At 40.7% G+C, this 18974-nt stretch overlaps 1 protein-coding gene across 11 annotated transcripts in view; it reads left to right on the forward strand.

Moving 5' to 3' along the window:
* Positions 1-18974, forward strand: part of chd9 (chromodomain helicase DNA binding protein 9) — a 74222-nt gene that overhangs the window by 21584 nt on the left and 33664 nt on the right. For 8 of the 11 annotated variants that reach the window (XM_057326568.1, XM_057328963.1, XM_057328488.1 and 5 more), the window contains exon 3: positions 17313-17707. In XM_057326568.1, coding sequence (XP_057182551.1) covers positions 17313-17707 — 395 coding nt within the window. Of the gene's footprint in view, positions 1-1925; positions 2090-13090; positions 13844-14053; positions 14170-17312; positions 17708-18974 lie in introns of those variants that run through there. The other 3 variants (XM_057329278.1, XM_057329192.1, XM_057329355.1) reach the window with 3 other exon arrangements.

The following is an 18974-nucleotide window of genomic DNA, read 5'->3' on the forward strand; positions in this document are numbered from 1 at the left end:
TATTCCTGCTGTCTGTTAAAAGTCAAGTAAATCACTCGCTGCTTGTGACTCAATAGCTTCTGTAACTTCAATTATCATTCATCTTTATTTAATGTGTACATATGCAATGTTATGTTTTATTTGATTACTGTAATCCATTTCTACCTTAAAAGGTATACAGTATACACAGTATCTTATTTTATTTTGTGCTTTGCTCTGTTGTTTTATTGGTGCTGCTACTTGTAGCTTGATTATTTGTTCTTATTTTTATTTGTCAGTAGTCCCTTTTCCCTGAACATAGCACATGCCGAACTGAAACCGTGACCCTAAAACCGTGACACAAACTGAAGTGTCTACACAAGATACCTTATGTTATGGCACACCCCTTACCATTTTGTTTTTGTTGTCTTGTACAGACTCTCTCGCTACTGATAAAAGCCACTAAAGCCTTCAGGTCTTGCGGGTTGTTTGAGATATGCGTGCGCCCAGGGAGTCACAGAACAAAATACTAAACTGGTTCTCTTTCACGCCTTCTTACTCTGAAACGGACATATAAACACAAAATTATGTCCAAATTCCCATATTAACAACAATCCTTGTAAAGGTAGTCCGTTTCGTGAACAAACAGTTGGGAAACAAAACGCATGTGTGTTACAGTAGTGTTACAGTGCGCAAACACTTAAAGGGGCAGCGGCATAATAAAGATCTCTGTTTATAAAGTTCATCAAACAAGAAAGGACGGGCCCAAAAACACCCACTGATATTAAAGGAATTGTGTTCTCTTATATGAGTTGTTCACAACAAAATAAAGGAAGAAAGTAGCTTTAAGAAAGATGTGCTTTAAATATGGTAAAGTGTTGAAAGAGAGTTTACATATACAATAAAAATAATTAAATCATAAACAATGATTTGTATTAATATCTAATTGATTTATTAATGTTTTAATGTAAAACACATTGTAATGAAGTTTTAGTTACCTCACCCCATGACTCTGGTGCTACCAAATTAAGGGCTGGTGACACCACTGAATAACTTGGTAGCACCAGTGCCACCTCTCTCAAATGTTAGTCTAGAGCCCTGGACTTACGCTACTGTCAATGTGGCTATCACGCTGTTAAATGCAGCTTTGCCTGGCTGAGGCTGACTGTGCTGTAAACGAAACGTTGTTGGTTATTTTAAAAGGGGGAGGGGCCACTCGATATGTCTCGCGCTCTCTGCATTTTTCAGTTGAAATAAAATTACGTCAACATATCAAATAATGCTGCGCGTTCAAAGGCATTGCAGTGGGCCTTTAAATGTTAATTAATATGAAATATATGTTCTGTGTGTATAATGTATGAGAGGCTAAGCAAGAGTGTGAAACGATTCTTTCCCACCCAGTAGGTTTTGTGGCATAAAGTTTGTGGGTGCATGCTCGCTTGTAGGCATCCTACCGTGTGTGGCTTGAATGCGCTTTGTGAGTAAAACAGGTCTGTGTGTGTGCGCGCATATCCGCCTCTTTGTGTAAGTGCGTGCCTGTGTGTGGCCAACTTGCTTTGTTGCTTCCTGACCCTGCGTCTGTGAGGTTTATATAATAACTGGGCCGGTCTGTCAGGCAAAGCTTTCATCCACCACTGTAACCTGACACTTAGTCACCTCCTGCTGTATGTCTCAGAGAAAGAGAGAGAGTAAAAGAGAAAGACTACCCCCTTTCCCTCACCCAACAATATAACTTGTGTGTGTGCTCGTGTCATTCCCTCCCTTATTAGTCTGCTACCAGCCGTTGTCTCATTCAACCAGTCTGACAGCTCTGTCGCTCCCTCGAGCGCTGATCCAGGGTCAGCTGTTCCTTACCCAATCAAATGACAGATTACGTAAGAGGAACCGCTGTGAGGTTCACAGATCAGCGACAGAGGAAGCCCTCTATCAGTTCTCGACTGTAATGGACATAAGAGGTTAAAGATAAACAGGAAGGGTCTGTGGTAGCATTTCTGCAAAGGGGGTGGTCTTTGGTGCTCGACGGAAGGGGAGGGATGAGAAGAGAGGAAGAGGGAGGCAGGGAGGGAGGGATTACTCCAGTTATATTGTAAAAGAAAAAGCATGTGGGAAGTTTGCCAGACCAAACTACACAGTAGGTCTCAATCTCAAGCCCGTTTTCTGCTTTGCTGTTCTCACTTTGCATGTGTTTGTGTGTTGTGTGAGTGTGGCGTTCACTTCAGCCTGCTGAGGATTAACAAACTTTGACTTTGGGATCAGTAACTGTGTGTGTGTGTGTCTGTGAGTTAGCCGGCCATTTTCTCAGCTCTCGTGAGGGGGGTTAGAGGAATGTCAGGAGTTCAGTGTGATGACACAGTCTGATCTACAGCACTGCCGTACAACTGCATTTAACCCCTTACACTCGCAGTAGACACATATAGTTCAGCTGGTGTTAGATATTGTCTTTAAATCAGTTTTTAACGTTTTTAAGATTCCAGTTTGGTGGAATGCTTTTATTTATGTATAATGTTATTTATTTTAGTTTCTGTTTATTTGTCAGATCTGAGGTGGCTATTGTATTGTAGATTTCTGATTTGTTAGAAGATTAAGACCACAAGTTTCTGATTGGCTAGGGCAGGGGTTCTCAACTCTGGCCCGCAAGATCCATTTTCCTGCCTAGTTTAGCCCCAAATCTGATAAAACACACCTGAACAAGCTAATCAGCATCTTCAGGGACAGACGCGTTCAACTTAATGCGGGGCTGCACAAATTGCTTGGCGTATCGCATTACAGTACCGCGAGAGCTATTCAAATGCATACTGAGCAGTCTTAAAGGTGGGGTGGTTGATTTGGAAAGGTGTTAATTTTAGCCTGCTAGCACTGAAATTATAATCCCACTCTCTATGGGATTCGCCGTCCAAAGCCACGCCTCCTCCAAACACATGAATGTATTTTGTAAATCCACGTACAAGGAATTACAAACTAAATCCATTAAATTCTTCTCGAAGCATGTACATACCTGTCCAAAAGAAAGAGAGCAACCATGGTATCGTCTGTCAGACCCCTTGCCTGCCGGAGCTGTCTCCATCGTGTAAAAGCTGAACCGATGTTAATTCGAGTTTTTCCTCTTTCATGATCCAGACGTTTTTTCATCACTGCTTTTTCAAAAACTGACTTTCGTTTTGTTGATTTACTTGTTGTCGGTCCCGCAGGAAAGTTTGATTGTTGCTGATTGTCCGCCATTCTCCCTACATTGACACAGCAGACGTGAGCGCGCTGATGATGTATGATGTCTGAGTGAACAGGGTGCGCAGTGGTATGCAAAATACGTTGGCTGAAAATGTACACATGACCAGTCACAGCGTTCGGCCAGAACGTTTTGATTGGGCGAACGTTTTTTGGTCCTACGCCTTTCACAGACGATATATAATTATAAAAATATTATTTGACCACTATACTTCTTGATTGCTATCAGGATGTAAAGAGATTTCCAACCAACATGACAAAAACTGTTTCTGGACATCCTGCCTTTAAATCGTTCTAGGAATAGATGCGTTGAACTTAATGTGCCGCTGCGCAAATCTATTGGCGTATGACATTAAAGTACCGTGAGAGCTATTTCAAATGCATATGGAGCAGTCGGCACTTAAATCGTTCTTGTGGTACTTTAATGTCATACGCCGATAGATTCGTGCAGCGCCACATTAAGTTCAGTGCATCTCTTCCTAAAGATGCTGATTAGCTTGTTCAGGTGTTTTTTTATCAGGGTTGGGGCTAAACTCGGCAGGAAAATGGATCTCGTGGGCCAGAGTTGAGAACCACTAGGCTAGGGGATTGGGACCACAGGTATTTAATTGGTTCGGCTCCATAACAGTCAGATAATGTGGCTATCATTGGTTTAAAGGAAAAGTTCACCCGAAAGTGAGCATTTATCCGGAGTAACAAAGATTTATCAAATAATGTCCTGGCTCTTCCTAGCTTTGTAAATAGCTTTAATGTTGCGTCTCAAAAACTGTGTATTTTTTGTCACATTCATAACGTATGCATATTTCCCTCAACACTACACTCTAGGGGTTTAGGAAAATATAAACAGATGGTTGAATATATTGTTAATATATGAATTCTCTGAGGGTTTCTATTTCAAGTTTGACTGAAAATGTCACGCTCATAACACTGAAACGCCCAAGTACAAACTTTGTGGCACATATGAAGTTGTCATATGCAGTTGTTAGTAGATGCAGCGATCGCTAATCAGTCAAAAAAAATTAAGAGATTTCTCTTAACACAAATGTATTGGATTACTTTTTGTTTGCAGAAAGAAAACATAATTTCTAAAATCTTTACATATGTAAGAGAGGTAAAGCTCTCTGGCCTACTTTGTATAGCTTTTTTCACCATCAGTAATTTTGGACTTCTGGTTCTTGTCAGTGAGTTTCATTACACTTTCACCATGTTAATGTTTTACTGTTGTGAAACAAAATGGAGTTTGGTTGTCTTTAGGGGCTGTTTTTATCTTGCTGTGGCGAAGTTGAATGAATAAATTCTTATCTTGTATGTGCATCTCACACACGTGAAGTAAGGGGTATCTATGAAAGAAATGTAAAACAGGATATGCCCTCCAGGCAGCTCTCCTTGGTTCATTGACAGGATAAATGCACGAGTGCCAAATGAACAGCAGTTCCTCCGTTGCATTTGTTTGTGTCTGTCTTTGATTTGCATTGTTTTAAAGGCTTTCTGTGTGTTGGAGTGTTTGTATGTGTGTCTGTCTGTCTGTGCCTGTGTCTCGATCAGCTCCCTTGCTCCCGAGATTGTGAATCAGTATATCATGTACACGGGTCCGGGCACTGCTAAGGACCCTGGCTCACTTCTCATTGGGACACCGTTCACTTATTTTCCTGTGACGTGAGTGCTTAAGCACATTGTGATACTTCCGGCAAAACTTACATCTCTGACTTTATTTTTTAAAGTCCCTGTGAACCGGAAGTTGCGATCGATTTTACTTCCGCATTCTGACACATTTCTGAGTGAAAAGGAATTTCAAAGGATGAAATTTTGTGGGCGTGTCTTGCATTTTTCACTGCGAATTGATTGGATGTGTAAAAACAGCTGTTGCATTGATTTTGAAATGAAGCTGGCAGCAGACTGACAGTTGAAGGGTAGGAATTAACGGATGCTCCGGCCAAGCCGTCTAATTTATGTCATTTGAGATAAATAGTCATTTCAGGGTAGAAGGGCAATTTCAGATTTGAATTGAAGATTATGAGGGTACATGAATTTTAAAAAGAAAATGACCCACATTGATAAGCTATTTACTATAAATGCTGCAATATTTCATGAAAAAATAAGAATTGTCATTTTTAATTTCACTGGGACATTAAAGGTCTCCTCAGACGAGCACTTTCAACAAGTTGGTATGATTTATTAGGGTCTTCATGAAATGCATATTTTGCTTAAAACACTCAATGGCTGTGTCAACAAACCCTTCTTGCCTCATCAAAAATGGGGCAAAAACACAGCAACCCGTTTTGGTGCATGTCTCTTTAACTGATAATGAGTTACAGCAAACCCCACCCCCCTTCTGTCCGGTGTGTCAACACAACACATGTGTAGTGGCAATGTTTTAGCTAAATGATATTTCCTGAATTCCTCTGCGGTTAGTTTCGTCTTAAACGTCTCAAATCATTCGTCCGGAGACAAAAAAATCAGTCACAGCAAACAGCTAATGCGCTTACGTTGTGCGTGTATGCTTACCTAAAATCCACGGAATCCACTGCAGATCTCAGCGGAATTACATGGATTTTAGCGCTTGTCATTGACAAGTTATAACGTTACACACACAACGTGAGAGCTAGTTTGCTGTGACAGATTTTTCAGCCTAAACACTAGGGATGTAACGATTCACCGTGAGCCGGTTGAAAATCGGTTATAATGAGTGACGATTCAAATCGGTTGAGGTGTGAACTGAATCGCAATACATTTTTTGAACAGCAGGGGCTGCTATCTTCACTGCAAATCTAAACGTGGACATGCTGATATTTCTTAAATGCAAAAAAATCCAAGAAAAGCTCAGACAGTATTAGTTTGTTTATATTAAAGAGACTTTTTCTATTATTAATTTGTTATAAAATTGCAGTTTAGTTTTGTTATTTGAAATAAAACATTATTTTATTATACAAAGAAACGTGAAGCATTTAAGAATAATGCAAGGGAAGTTGTTCATTTCTAATTTGTTTCAACTCATTTTTTAAAAATAAATCGTGAGTAAATCGTGAATAAATCGCATCATGAGATCAGAATCATGACTCGCATCGCATGGTGAGCTGAGTGAATCGTTACATCCCTACTAAACACAAATTATTTGAGACGTTTAAAACGAAGCTAACCCCAGTGTTCGCCCCTGTTCATTAGTAAAACAAACAGCTTGCCGCAGCTAAACATATTAACGCACATAAAGTATTAACATTCATACAGCTAAACTCCAAGTGTCCATCTGCACTTATATACAGTAAGTTTAACACTGGCTTTGAATGTTCTATTTAGCCCGTGACTGACTTAGCTCCCTTCGCTATCATATGCTAACGTTATCGTCCTATTTATACGGTACATTTACGTCAATTCAGACTGTTGATAAATATTACTTACATCGGCAGTTTTGTCTCAGTCGGTCTCGATTCCTCTTGAGGAATAACTTTGAAGCTAATCCTGCTTGTACTGTCCCAGGTTGATAAAGTACGCCGGTTTGAAATGATTCACGTAAACAAGCAGGTTCTTACTTATGGTTTCTGATAGATTTCCACATAAAAATAAAATAAATCCACCCCTGTCTCTTCCTAGGTTTGGACTCTGTGCAGCGACTACATTGCATGTTGTCCTTTACATTGCAAGTTTAGCCATGGCGTCACGTACACCGCTGTCGCTTGTGAAAACAACAATGGCGGAGCGCGGTGGGTGGAACTGTGTAGATTAAGGGGCGGTAACATTATAATAAAATCCGCTTTGGACGTCACAATCGGAGCGAAATCTGAACGGCTCGATTTCTCACATGCTTGCAGGAAAAGGCACACCAAAACAAACTTACTGGGTTCTTATTTTTCACGTTTTCTGGGTTGCTAGATGCACCGGGGACCCGATTATAGCATTTAAACACAGAAAAAGTGGGGTTTTCATCTGAAGTCTCCTTTAAATGTCGGGTGTCTTTCCAAAAACACTGTGTGTATTCTGTCAACACTGTCATTTGTAACTGCAGTTGCGGCATTACACCGCAGAGGAGGTGCTTTTTCGTTATCAGCCCAGTGAGGCGATAGAGTTCCAGGACAAGAACTAATATTAGAGCTAATAGGAGCTGTATTTCACAGCTTTTCAGGTGAATATTGTTTGTTTTGCGTGCAAGTACGTTCAATTTCTTTCTTACATCATTGTAATGTTTTAAGCTGTGCAGTTGGCTCTCTGAATCAGCATTATACATCTGCCAGTATGAACGCAAATTGCGATCAGAACCACTCGCAAACAAATGACTCCTTTGAACCGATTCGTTTGAACTGTTGAAACTTTTCAGTCACTAGCAAATATTAGAGCTCAGTGAATCATTCAAAGCTCAGTAAACCAGAAGAGAACGCAGGATGTGAATGAGCTTTGCTCATTTAGTAAGACTGGTTAATTTAATTGGCTGTTGTGGGCTGAAAAGTTAGTTGAAAAGGATAAAAAGCTTTATTTGATTTAAAACATTTCTGTTTGGTTGAATAAAAGTCATTTTTTATATAACTCAATAATTGTCGTTTTCATCAAATTTTTGTGTTTTAATATGTAAAGTGTTTGGTTAAGCCACTTAAAGGTACGGTAGGCCTACACGTGCGTGTTTGTTCAAGATAAGCATGGCACCACCTCCGCCGCATTTTGAGCCAGGAAAAACCCTGATATGAGAAACACTTATTCTGTACATATCAGTGCACAAATTTGGTCGATTATTCAATTTAACTGTTGATTTGCCTGCCTGTCTAGCAACGTTTGTTTATGCATAACATAAAATAAGTGTTTGTCTTCTCAAAAGTTATATCGCATTTCATGAAGTTCATTGAGTTGTCTCCTGCGATTTCGGTTAAACGTCTTCAAAACTTTTTCAAAACTTCAAAAGATTTCCGGTAAGGTAACATAGGGAGCATCGATGCTCCCTGTTTTTTTGCTCCCTGTTTTTTTCGGTGCATTGTGGGAATTATTAGGGAACAAACGTTTCAATGCACTGGAAGTATTTTGCGAATGAGACAGCCCTTAAAATGGCTGACTCCCTGGTCAGTGCCCTGACTACTGAACAAGGGAGCTGATTTAGATACTGTGTGTTTGTCTGCAAGTTTTACCACCCCTCTCTGTCCCTTTTGTTGTAAATAATGAAGGACGTGTAAAGGTCTAGTCTACCTGCTGTGTGCTCTCTGCCTGTCTTTCTCCCTGACATATCTTTATTCTTGCTTGTGTTGCAAGATGATTCTTATAAAAATCATCATATGCTGATGTTGATATAGTGTGTATAAAGTATACACAAGTGATTTATTGATCATACTTGCAAACTCTCTGCTTTTTGGCGAAATTTGCCGTTTTGAATCCAAATATGCCACTCTTGTGAATCGTATAGATGTTTAATTATGACTTGGAGCATTGGGATCGCAAGACGGGGGCAATGTACCATATTTTTCACTTCTTTTTCCTGTAGCTCAAAATTAGACCATGCGCATTCTGACTAATTATGCGAGCAGCCCAGGTCTCATTTGCGTATAAGCTTCACCTAGTTCATACGTCGTGTGATTAGCTGCTGCTCCATAGGTGTCATGTGGTGCACTTGAACAACTTGTGCAGGCCAAAAGACTGAAGAAATAAATTTTGACTAGCAAATTTTGCTGGTGTGACAGTATCTTTTAATTGAAGCAAGTATTGTCTTTTTTCTTGTCAGAGTGTGCCAGAAAGCATAATTTACATGTTAAGCCCATTGCACATTGAGTCCGAAATTTGCGTCCGAAATTTCCGCACGTTAAAAAATAAATACGACCTCACGTTGTGTCAATCACATTTACACACTGCCTCCGATATTTTCGTCCGTCATAAAAAAATTCGGACCGGGTTCGATTTTCTACGTTTTCGCATCCGTATCAAGCATTTTGAGTGGCCTTTTATAACAATTTAGAGACACCGTACAAACGAGAGCCAAATACGAAAAAACGCATACGAAAATTTCGGACTGTATGTGCAAAGACCTTTAGAATCAAAAAAACAAATTCTTATGGGGAGGCTTCCCCTAGAACCATCGCACCGCACCGCACCTCACCCAACAACCCACCCCCCCTGATTGTTTGGCTGTCAACTTTTTAACCTCTTCCGAGTTTGCAGGTCTGATTTATGTGTATTATGTTCCAAAAATCTGATTGATCAAGATGTGGAAAGTGGCCAGATGTAGACACCCCCTATATCCACTGAAGCCTGGTTTGATGTAGATACTTAGGCCCAATCCCAATTTTATTTTCTACCCCTTCGCCTACCCCTCACCCCTTCCACTTGCCCCTTGAAACAAAGTGGCAAGGGGAAGGGTTACAAATTTTCTGCTAAGAAATGGGACACCACTACTACTAGTATACGTCACCATACGTCGTTGCTAGCTCCTAACGTTACGTCAGAGGACATGCGCCGATGCACCGGGTATATGACTTAAAAATATATTTTCTAATATCGTGCAATCAGTGCTGTCCGCTAGCAAACATTAGCGATTTTTTTTGCAAACGTTGAAAGAACATCACCGTAAATACAAACACAAGATTGAATGTAACATACATAAAATTAAAAATTGTCATAAAAATCCTTATTAATGGCAAAAATTACTTGCATTTGGGTTGCTCGAGTGAGCAGCCATGTTGGAAATTTCTCTTAGCCCTTCGTTTGAAGTGAGGTCTTGAAAAATCTTCGTTTGAAGGGCTATCTGGCCCTTCCCCTTACCCCTACCCCTCCAACCAAAAGAGAATTGAGACACCCCTACCCCTTCACGTAAACGCGCCAAATGGAGGGGTAGGGGAAAGTGTAGGGGTAAGGGGTAGAATTGGGATTGGGCCTTAGTGTATGTGTGGACATACATGGATCACTGTGTAATGGAAGTTTAATGTATATGGTCATGTGTGAGTGTTTTGGAGGTTGTTTCTGCTGTGCTCTATATGGATCATTAATAGCTGCCATGTTTAATGGGTTCAGGAAACCATCACTACACATCAGGCCTTCCCTCATTAATTCTCCGTCCCTTCCTCCCTGCTGTACCACATTAGTCTGCAGGTCTAGTCCTAATTATGGGCTCTAAACTCTCTCTCTGGTCCTGACAGTATAATTCATTTTCACCTAAGAAGGACACAGATTTTAGGTTGTGGGAAGAAATTTCATTACTTTGTTACATTGTTTTAAGAGCTGTGGATGAAAGTGAGAGAGATTACTTTAATATCACATTTTCACACACATTTCATAGAAATGTTTTAGGTGAAGGAATATTAAACAAAATGAGGAAGTTTATTATTCTCAGAACAAAAACTACATATTTAATTTTTTATATGAGGAAAATGTTAGCTGTGATTTGTTGATATAAAAGTCCCCTTCCAATTACTTAAATTATTACTTAAATTAGAGCTGAAAATACATCTTGCTGTGTGTGGACCACCGGAGGTATTTTTTTTAACATCCCACCAAGAGAATCCATCACATACCAGTAGACACTATTATAGTTTCCATTAAAACCAATACAATTTCCATTATAACCATTAAATCCATTAAATTTAGGTCAGGGTTCTGTTGTTTTTTTTCAGCAGTGTTGTTTTGGCTGCTTCTAAGTTTGATAGCGTTAATGTCAGTTAATTAATTGGCAGCGGAGCACGAGGATAGTTTCACTTTCGTTTTTGCAACTTTATAGTCTTGTGCCACATCCCCCCTACCTTATTGTCCGTCCATTTATAATAATAATCATAATAATGTAGAAAGAAAGCCCCTGACAGAAATGTCTTAGGTTTTACTCATGCGCAGTAAATGGATATAAGCATTGTCAGGACTAGGGTTGGGCCGATAGACGATGCCATCGTCCATCGCCGATGGCTGACAGACATCACGATGGTGAGCCGGCATCGTAATTCTAAAAAATGTTTCACTTTCGTCACGTGACTCTCGCTGCCCTGTGCTGCAAATCACTTTGTAAACAAATATGAACAAGGATAAGGGGCATATAAGCAAACAGATCTCAACACCCATTAACTACCACATTAGGAAAAATCAATGGTAGTCAAAAGTGCCCCAGAACTGTTTGCTGTCCTACATTCTTCAAAATTACTTCTTTCGTGTTCAACAGAACAAAAAAAGAGATGAAGTAATGTTTCCTACTATGGGGAAAAATTATAACATTCAGAAAGTTAAGAAATATATATTTAATCTTCATAAGCTGTATCTGTATCCGCACATACCACTCTGAATAATCAGTATTGGTGGAGAAATTTATTATCGGTGCATATCTGTTCTTTTCACTTTCCTTAGATGTGGAAACAATCTATCAGTGTCCTGTTATTTGAAGACTAAAGTAAATCCTTTTGCACATCTTTGGGTTTATTGCCTCAAAATAGTTAAGAGTTTTATATAGGCAGGTATATATTATTATTATGCCTAATATAGGCAGTCTGACATTGGGCGTGAATGTAAATAATTACTGTAGGTGGACGGAAGGAATAGCTTTCTCTCTCTCTCTCTCTCTCTCTCTCTCTGTTTGTTTTCTCATATTCTCTGCAAAGCTAAACTCCTCCCAATACCTTGGTGCTGCTATTTCATCTCATTTACATATTAACTGTTTAGTTGCCATGGTGCGCAGGGGTTTGTGCCATGTGACCTCCACAACATGTGCCTGTTTTTCCTTCCTCCTCACGGCACACTTTCCACCCTCCTCATTCCCTGTTTTATATGTTCTTCCATGTGTTGGAATGTACTCACTGCATCTTGCCACTACCACAAACTCTACAACTTACAGGAGAAATGAAAGATTGTGTGCGTGTGAAACAGGTCTGTTGAATCATTTCTTGATGGAACCCCATTAAATACATTTAGGTTGGTGAATGCATAGGACGTTTATCAATGTTTTAGTATGAGTTGTTCCCAGCAGTCCAAACTTCAAGGCCTTGTTATCGCTCTCTCTCTCTCTCTCTCTCTCTCTCTCTCTCTCTCTCTCTCTTCTGTCGCACTCACTCTGTCTTTCCATTTTTATCTCTCTCACACGCACATGTTTTTTTATTGAAGCTTGTTTCTCCTGCACTGAAGCTTTCTGTGCACCTGGTGTACTAAAGGAATACACACAAGCACAGTTGTATGCCACCTAGTGAGGGAAGGAGTATGACACAGGATGAATTTTGACATTATTTTTGGTCGCTTGTCTTAATTTAACTTTGCAGAAGTTGCTCTCACTCCAGTCTCGGGTCTCACTTCAGTCTCGGGGTCCATGCCTAGCCAAAGCTTATCCCTCTGCTCCTCTGCTACTCAGTAAGATTCTTACACTAAGCTGACCCACTTTTGTGCGTGTATGTGCACAATTTCACATGCAAGGGTCACTGTTTTTTCTCTCTTACTATTTGTTGATATATATACTCCACAATATGAACTCATCATTTTAACCGTGTGTATTTGTTGTGTGTGTGTATTGGCGGGCACTCACAGTGGTTTGTTACAGTGCACGTGGAGCGTTGCTCATGGCCAATGTGTCATACTTTGGGAAAGTGAATGCATGGCCTCATTTCCTCTCGAGTCTCTGTTGTCACTTCCTGTGAGTCAATCCAGCTGCACGGTGAACTCATGCCACCTGCCTCTACTTGTGTGCTTTTCTGTGAGTGTGTGGTGAGGGGGGTTTCTGTCTGATGATTATGACTTATGATTTATACTTTTATCGTTTTACCTCCTTTAAGCAGTGTAATGCTTTTAGACACATGTGCTGTTTGATGTGTATATGACCATTCTTGATCAGTTGCCTGAATTGTTACCCTTGCACCTTTTGGGATTTTCCAAGTTGAAAAATTCAGTATTTTTGGGGTTAAGTTGTGAAAGTTAATTTAATAACAGCTAGCACCCTCTGCTGGACCTCCTGTTTTACAATGAGCTAAAGAGAGAGAGCGAGTGAGTGAGCAAGGGAGAGAGAGAGAGGGAGAGAAAAACGAGTCTGGATTTTAACGACATCTCTAATATTCATGCTGATGCGTTTTGCTGCTTTGTGCTTTCATTTCTCGCCCGCGTCTCCCGCTCGCCGCACACACCCAGCCTGAGAGAGGGGAGGGGAATGAGGAAAAAGGAAAAAAACAAGTGGAATTAAGGAAAACAAGCTACACAGCGTCCAACCGAGCTAGTACAAAAACCTTTTGTGTTACCAAGGAGGGGTAGCGATCCTACCTACCTTCGTCTGGGATGTGAAAGGAGGAAGAGGAACAAGAAGTCTGTGTGTGCGTGCCGGAGGACAAGAAAACGAAAGCCCGGAGAGCTAGCGCAGTTCTCGGACGGAATCAATGAGAACGAGGGAGAGAGTGAGGGAGGGAAAAGAATAGAGCTGAGCGCAGCAGAATGAGAGAGTCCCGGACGCGTGTGCCTGCTTTACGGGTCTCTTCCTCATTCCCTCGTTTTCCGTGAAGCGCAGCTCCATGCAGCCCGGCCAGGGGAGAAGGAGGTGAACAGGGCTTCTTCAGCCACGGACCTGCCGGGGGAGGGAGGGAGGGAGAGAGAGAAAGTGAGCAAGCGAGCGAGAGAGAGAGGGGGAGGAGGGAGCGTGGGGGGTGGAGAGAAAAAAACGGCAAAAGGGCACAGGCTTTTGTTGGCGGTTGGAGAGAGGGAAGAGGGGGGAAGAAGAAAAAACATGTCTACGGTGAAGAGGCCGAGAGGACGGGTGAGTGAGTGAGTGCGTGCGTGCGTGCGTGCGTATGGGGGGGCGGGTGGTGAGAGAGGGAGGGGTTGGGGGGAAGGCAGGAACTGAGCAGCTACAGGCTCATGCGGCAGGCTACACGCTCGCCGCCATCTTGTGCTAACTGCTTCTCTCCATTTCTAACGTTCTCTCTTGCTAGCGTGCTAAGGAGGAATGCTATGCTACGTTAGGCAGCCGTTGACCCTCATTCCTCTCTTTGCCTGACTTTCTTCCTGTTTCTTTATGCTGTTTTGCTGTGGGATGAGCGTGCCACATGCGTGCATCAGGCATTGTACGGCTACCCTGCATGGGTGTGTGTTTCTTTTTTAATGCGACTGTGCATTTGTGTGAGTTTCGCTGTATGTGGAGAGGATCATGACAACAAGAAAGATTGAAATCTCTGCAGCGCTGGCAGCCTGTAATTTTAGTTATTTATAGATGTTACATGGCTGCAGTGCTCAGGGCTGCTGCATTTTTTCTCTCTCTTTCTGTCTCTCTCCGTCTCACGTCATATTCTGTCTATTGCTCATTTTCTCACGTGCACACCACCCCGCTTACCCATTCGTCTTTCCCTTCCACTCCTTTTCCTCTCTGCTCTCTCATTCTATAGCTTTCCGCCATTGTCCCTCTCGTTTTACCCTTTCATGTCTCATATGGATTAGTGAAAATATTTCAGTTGGAACACAATCTCTCTCTCGCTCTGTTCTACGGCTCATGTTTATCCACCGAATGAGTTTGTGTTTATAACCCTCCCCCACTCCCTTCTCTTTTGTTTCATTCTTTCCAGATAATTCCCTTTATTTAGCCATTGGGATAGCACAGGCTAGCTTGCTGACGTGATTATATTTTATTCCGGTCTGTTTTTACCCAAAGAGCCAACAAGTGCTTTATTGGGATGACTACATGATTATTTGAATAATGCTTTGGTTATGTCATATAAAAATAAGAATCTTCTTTGTACAGCAGTTGGGTCAGGTTTGCTTTAGCTACCTGAATAAAAACTGTGTGTGAGAGAGAAAGCGAGAGAGAGAGAGATTGAGATTGAGGAAAAGAGATAAAAGGCTAAAAAAGCTTCTGCATGTCAATCAAACCAGCATGAATAATAAAAGTTGGCATGTCTCGGCCTGCTATATGATCATGTAGTGAATTATACATGACTGTCTTTATTTCATGGGGTGAGGGGTGGATAATGTGAACAGACTAGACTGGCTCTCAGGTTAAGGCCTTAGACTATAGTCATGACTGACCTTTGATCAGCTACTCGTATGACCTGTGACTTGTTGCCTCTAAACGACTATGCTTATAAATCTGTCATCTGTCATGTACTTTAACTAGTACTTCATTGGTGACTGTGTATGCATATGGCCCCAGTCGTGTGCTTGCTACCCTTATCTTTGCCGGTGGCCACAGAGAACGTGATGAAACCCAGGCGTTGGGGAACATTGATGATGCAGCAGTTCAAAGATGGAGGATTTCCTATGTTGTCATCCAGAATGTGTGGGTGGATTGCTCCTGTTGCACTGCTCATCAGATAAGCTGGAATCTCTACAGTTGTTTGTGTGGAGACTGGAGAGAGTTTTGCCTTAGATGCCCTGTTAGGTTTACTGTGGTGGAGAGTGTCGCTAGGCAATACAAAAATATAGACAGGATTGAACGGTAAAATTACTCCAAACACAATATTTTAAAAGTAATAGTTTGACTTCTGTCTTTATTCGCTTGCGTTCATATTGTTTCCTATAGAGCGACAGTTTTTTTGTGACCACGAGTTGTCAGCTTTAAAAACAGATAAAAAGAACAATATAAGCAGCACTAAAGTAGTACATACATTGACGTCTAAACTAGATATTTGCGGTATATTGTGATTATTCTAATATCATGCGACAGCTTTTACGATGAACAGACTGGAAATTAAGTCATCATTTGCATACACAGCCAATACAACAGCATGTACAAAATTATTTTCAGTTTCTTTATTTACTATTTATTGGTACAGTATGTGTTTAGGTAAAATGATAATTTTTGATGCTTTCTGTGAAATACTACAAATATTTCTCCCAGATTTTCTATTTGCATTTATTTGCAGTTTATATTCACTTTTGAGCAACACAAAAGTAAAATTTGTACGTATTTAGGAAAAGTTTCAAAATGATTTGTATGTGATACCTCTTCTTGTCTTGTCATGCTGTCAGTCTTTCACATTGCTGTTGGTTGACTTTATAGCATTCCTGAGGTTTTATTTTCGTTGAAATTCAACAGACACTCGACTAGAATGGCCACAATATTGTACATCTAGAAATGCTTAATAAATGAAAATTGGGAATAATCTCTTAATTTTTTCAGTGGCTGTATTTTTACAAATAATCATGTAGATCTCACATCGAATGTGACACAGGCTGGATGTCAATAGCATTAAACATTATTGATTTTCTTTTGTATGGTGACTAAACATCATGACATCAAACCTGTGGCACAGACGACATTAGAACGTATTCGACATGAGAGCTGCACAAAAAAATGACTGAATTTAAGAATGAATAATTTCACTCTGTTTATCACAAAGCTATCATCTCTATCTGTCACCTTGCTATACAGTACAGAAAGAGTACAGTGATAGTGTTTTCATATAAATGTTATGAAATAAAGCATCAATCTGTAAACTTTTATTGTCTGCAAAAGTTGAAGAACATTTATTTTATCAGGTTTTCCAGACACAAAACTGGTTGGACAGACCATGAGGGTGAATAAGTAATGGCAGAATTGTGCATTTTTGTGATATAGGCCCTTTAAAAATAGTACACAAGCTGTCTCTTCTACTTTCAGGTATCACTGAAATAGGTGTCCTGAGTGAATCATACTGGTCTCTGTGAACACCATAATCTCTGTGATCCACAACAAAAGAATTTGATACCGGGCACTAAAAACTACATCTAAAACTAGATGTTGTACATCCAAGTTTGTTGACATCGTGTTTACTAGCATGCTGGCATGAAGTGCATTGAGATAAAGGGAGGTCTTTTAGACATTGAGGCTATGGTTGAAGTTTGCAAAATAGAAGTTTTTATTACATATTAGCAAAATGGATGAAAGGCACCCTTAATCTCAATGTTTAGAGTAACTGTTTCACAAGATTTCTGGCTCATGGCTGGGGAACAGTAATGTTATGGCTATTGAATTCATCTTATAATTCTGTAGCTTTCTCATATTGACCTTCAGACGAGTCTACATGGCATCATTGCTATCTTAATGTATTCTACAGCATGGGTAGACCATATGAAATTACAGAATCCTGAAATGGAAATGTGTCTGTTGGCTTACTGTACAGCTCTGCCTACATTTTGCAACTCATGTTGTTGTCTTTCTAGTTGTGCACATGCTGTCCATTCACAGATAGACAATCATTTTGTACACTCTGTTGAGATTTTAATGGTAACATCTTTTTTTCCCCTTTTCATAGCCTCCTAAGAACACTAATGGTCCCAGCAGCCAAGTGCGGGTACTGAGCCCACCAGTGAAGAGTAGCTCTTCTTCCTCGTCGTCGTCCTCGTACACATCCGTGTCAGAGAAACGGGTGCACAAGCGACAGCAGCAGCAGCAGCAGCAGATGGAGTCGCCCCTTTCGGACGATAAACAACTGAAGGCCAATCAAATCATCTCCGAGGCCATTGCTAAAGCGAGGGAGAGAGGAGAGAAAAATATCCCACGTGTCATGAGTCCCGAGAGCTTCCCGTCATCGTCGTCGCAGCACCGCAGCCACAAGGCGGGCGGCTCCAAGTCCAAAGGCAAGAATAAGAGTTCCAAGAGCGCACGGATTGTGGCAACCTCCAAGCCCAAACAAAAGACTCAGATTGGGTAAGACCGCTGTGAAATTCTCCCCATGCTGGCATTTCATTTTTTGGTTTGTTTGACTGGAAAGAGAGGGAACGTGTTGTGCAGGTGTTGAGTGTTTGACATGATATGCTTGGGTTTTCTGCGTGATGGGGCTGATTTCATTAGTTCTTCAGAGATCATCTCTATGATAAAAAATGCTGTTAGTGTAGGTTACATTGCGTTTCAACCTAAATCAGATGAGAATGGAGTGTTTATAGACGCATTGAGCATCATGTTAAATTAGCAAATCCATCCCTCTGCTCGCTGACGTTAGTCAGCAAGTCAACAATTTATCTAAAGGGTGAATGACAAATGAGCCACGTGTTTTGTAACCCACGTGGTTTGTAACCCACAAACACAGCAAAAGGACAAACGGGCGCTAAACATAATCTTCTGTTCTCCAGTCCTTATTATGGTTAATGATTCATTGACAAGATGTACTGCATATGTAGCCTCATGCAGCACACACAGCGACAGCCCCTTCTGGTGAGTTGTAATCGATCATGAGGCTGCACCCAAAATTCACCGCCTTATCGCAATGTCATGTGATCCATGTTAATATAGGACTGAATGGAAGCTTTCTAGGTCAAATGCATCATGGGAAGACCGTTGAAAAGTTTGTACCACCCTGTTGCGCAAACGTTCACACTAGTTTGTTCTTCCTTGCACACTCAATTTTCTTCAATTTCAAGATACTTTATTGGCATGATTGCGTGTTCTTACAATATTGCCAAAGCATTGAACATATAACAAAAGACATACAATAAGTACAAACATTAGAGTAAAATTAAACTATCGAGCTGTGTAAGGCATAAATATAGAATGAAATATAAAATAAAGTATATGTAAGTAAACAAATGAAATATGGAAATAAAATATCAATATCAAATGTAGATTTCAGGCAGAAACATGAGAATGTAATAAAGTAAAGAGTGTAGATGTGCATTGATTGTAACAGATGAAGGCAGTAGTTTGTGCAGCTGATGTGTGTCTCTTCTCCCCCAGTAACATCTGCATTCGCTCTGTTTCTGAACACCTATCAAACTCTGGCATGAGATTTGACATTTTGTGAAAGTGTTTCTCTCTCACATCTTTAAATTGATCACAATGAAGGAGAAAGTGTGTCTCAGTCTCCACCTCACCAGTGTCACAGTGTGCACAGACTCCATGTTTGTCTGTGTCTGCCTCTCTCTATGGCCAGACTGTGATCACTGAGTCTGTATTTGCTCAGGATCCGTCTCTGTTTCAC

The sequence above is a fragment of the Triplophysa rosa genome, linkage group LG1, assembly GCF_024868665.1.
Source record: "Triplophysa rosa linkage group LG1, Trosa_1v2, whole genome shotgun sequence".
Lineage (NCBI taxonomy): Eukaryota > Metazoa > Chordata > Actinopteri > Cypriniformes > Nemacheilidae > Triplophysa > Triplophysa rosa.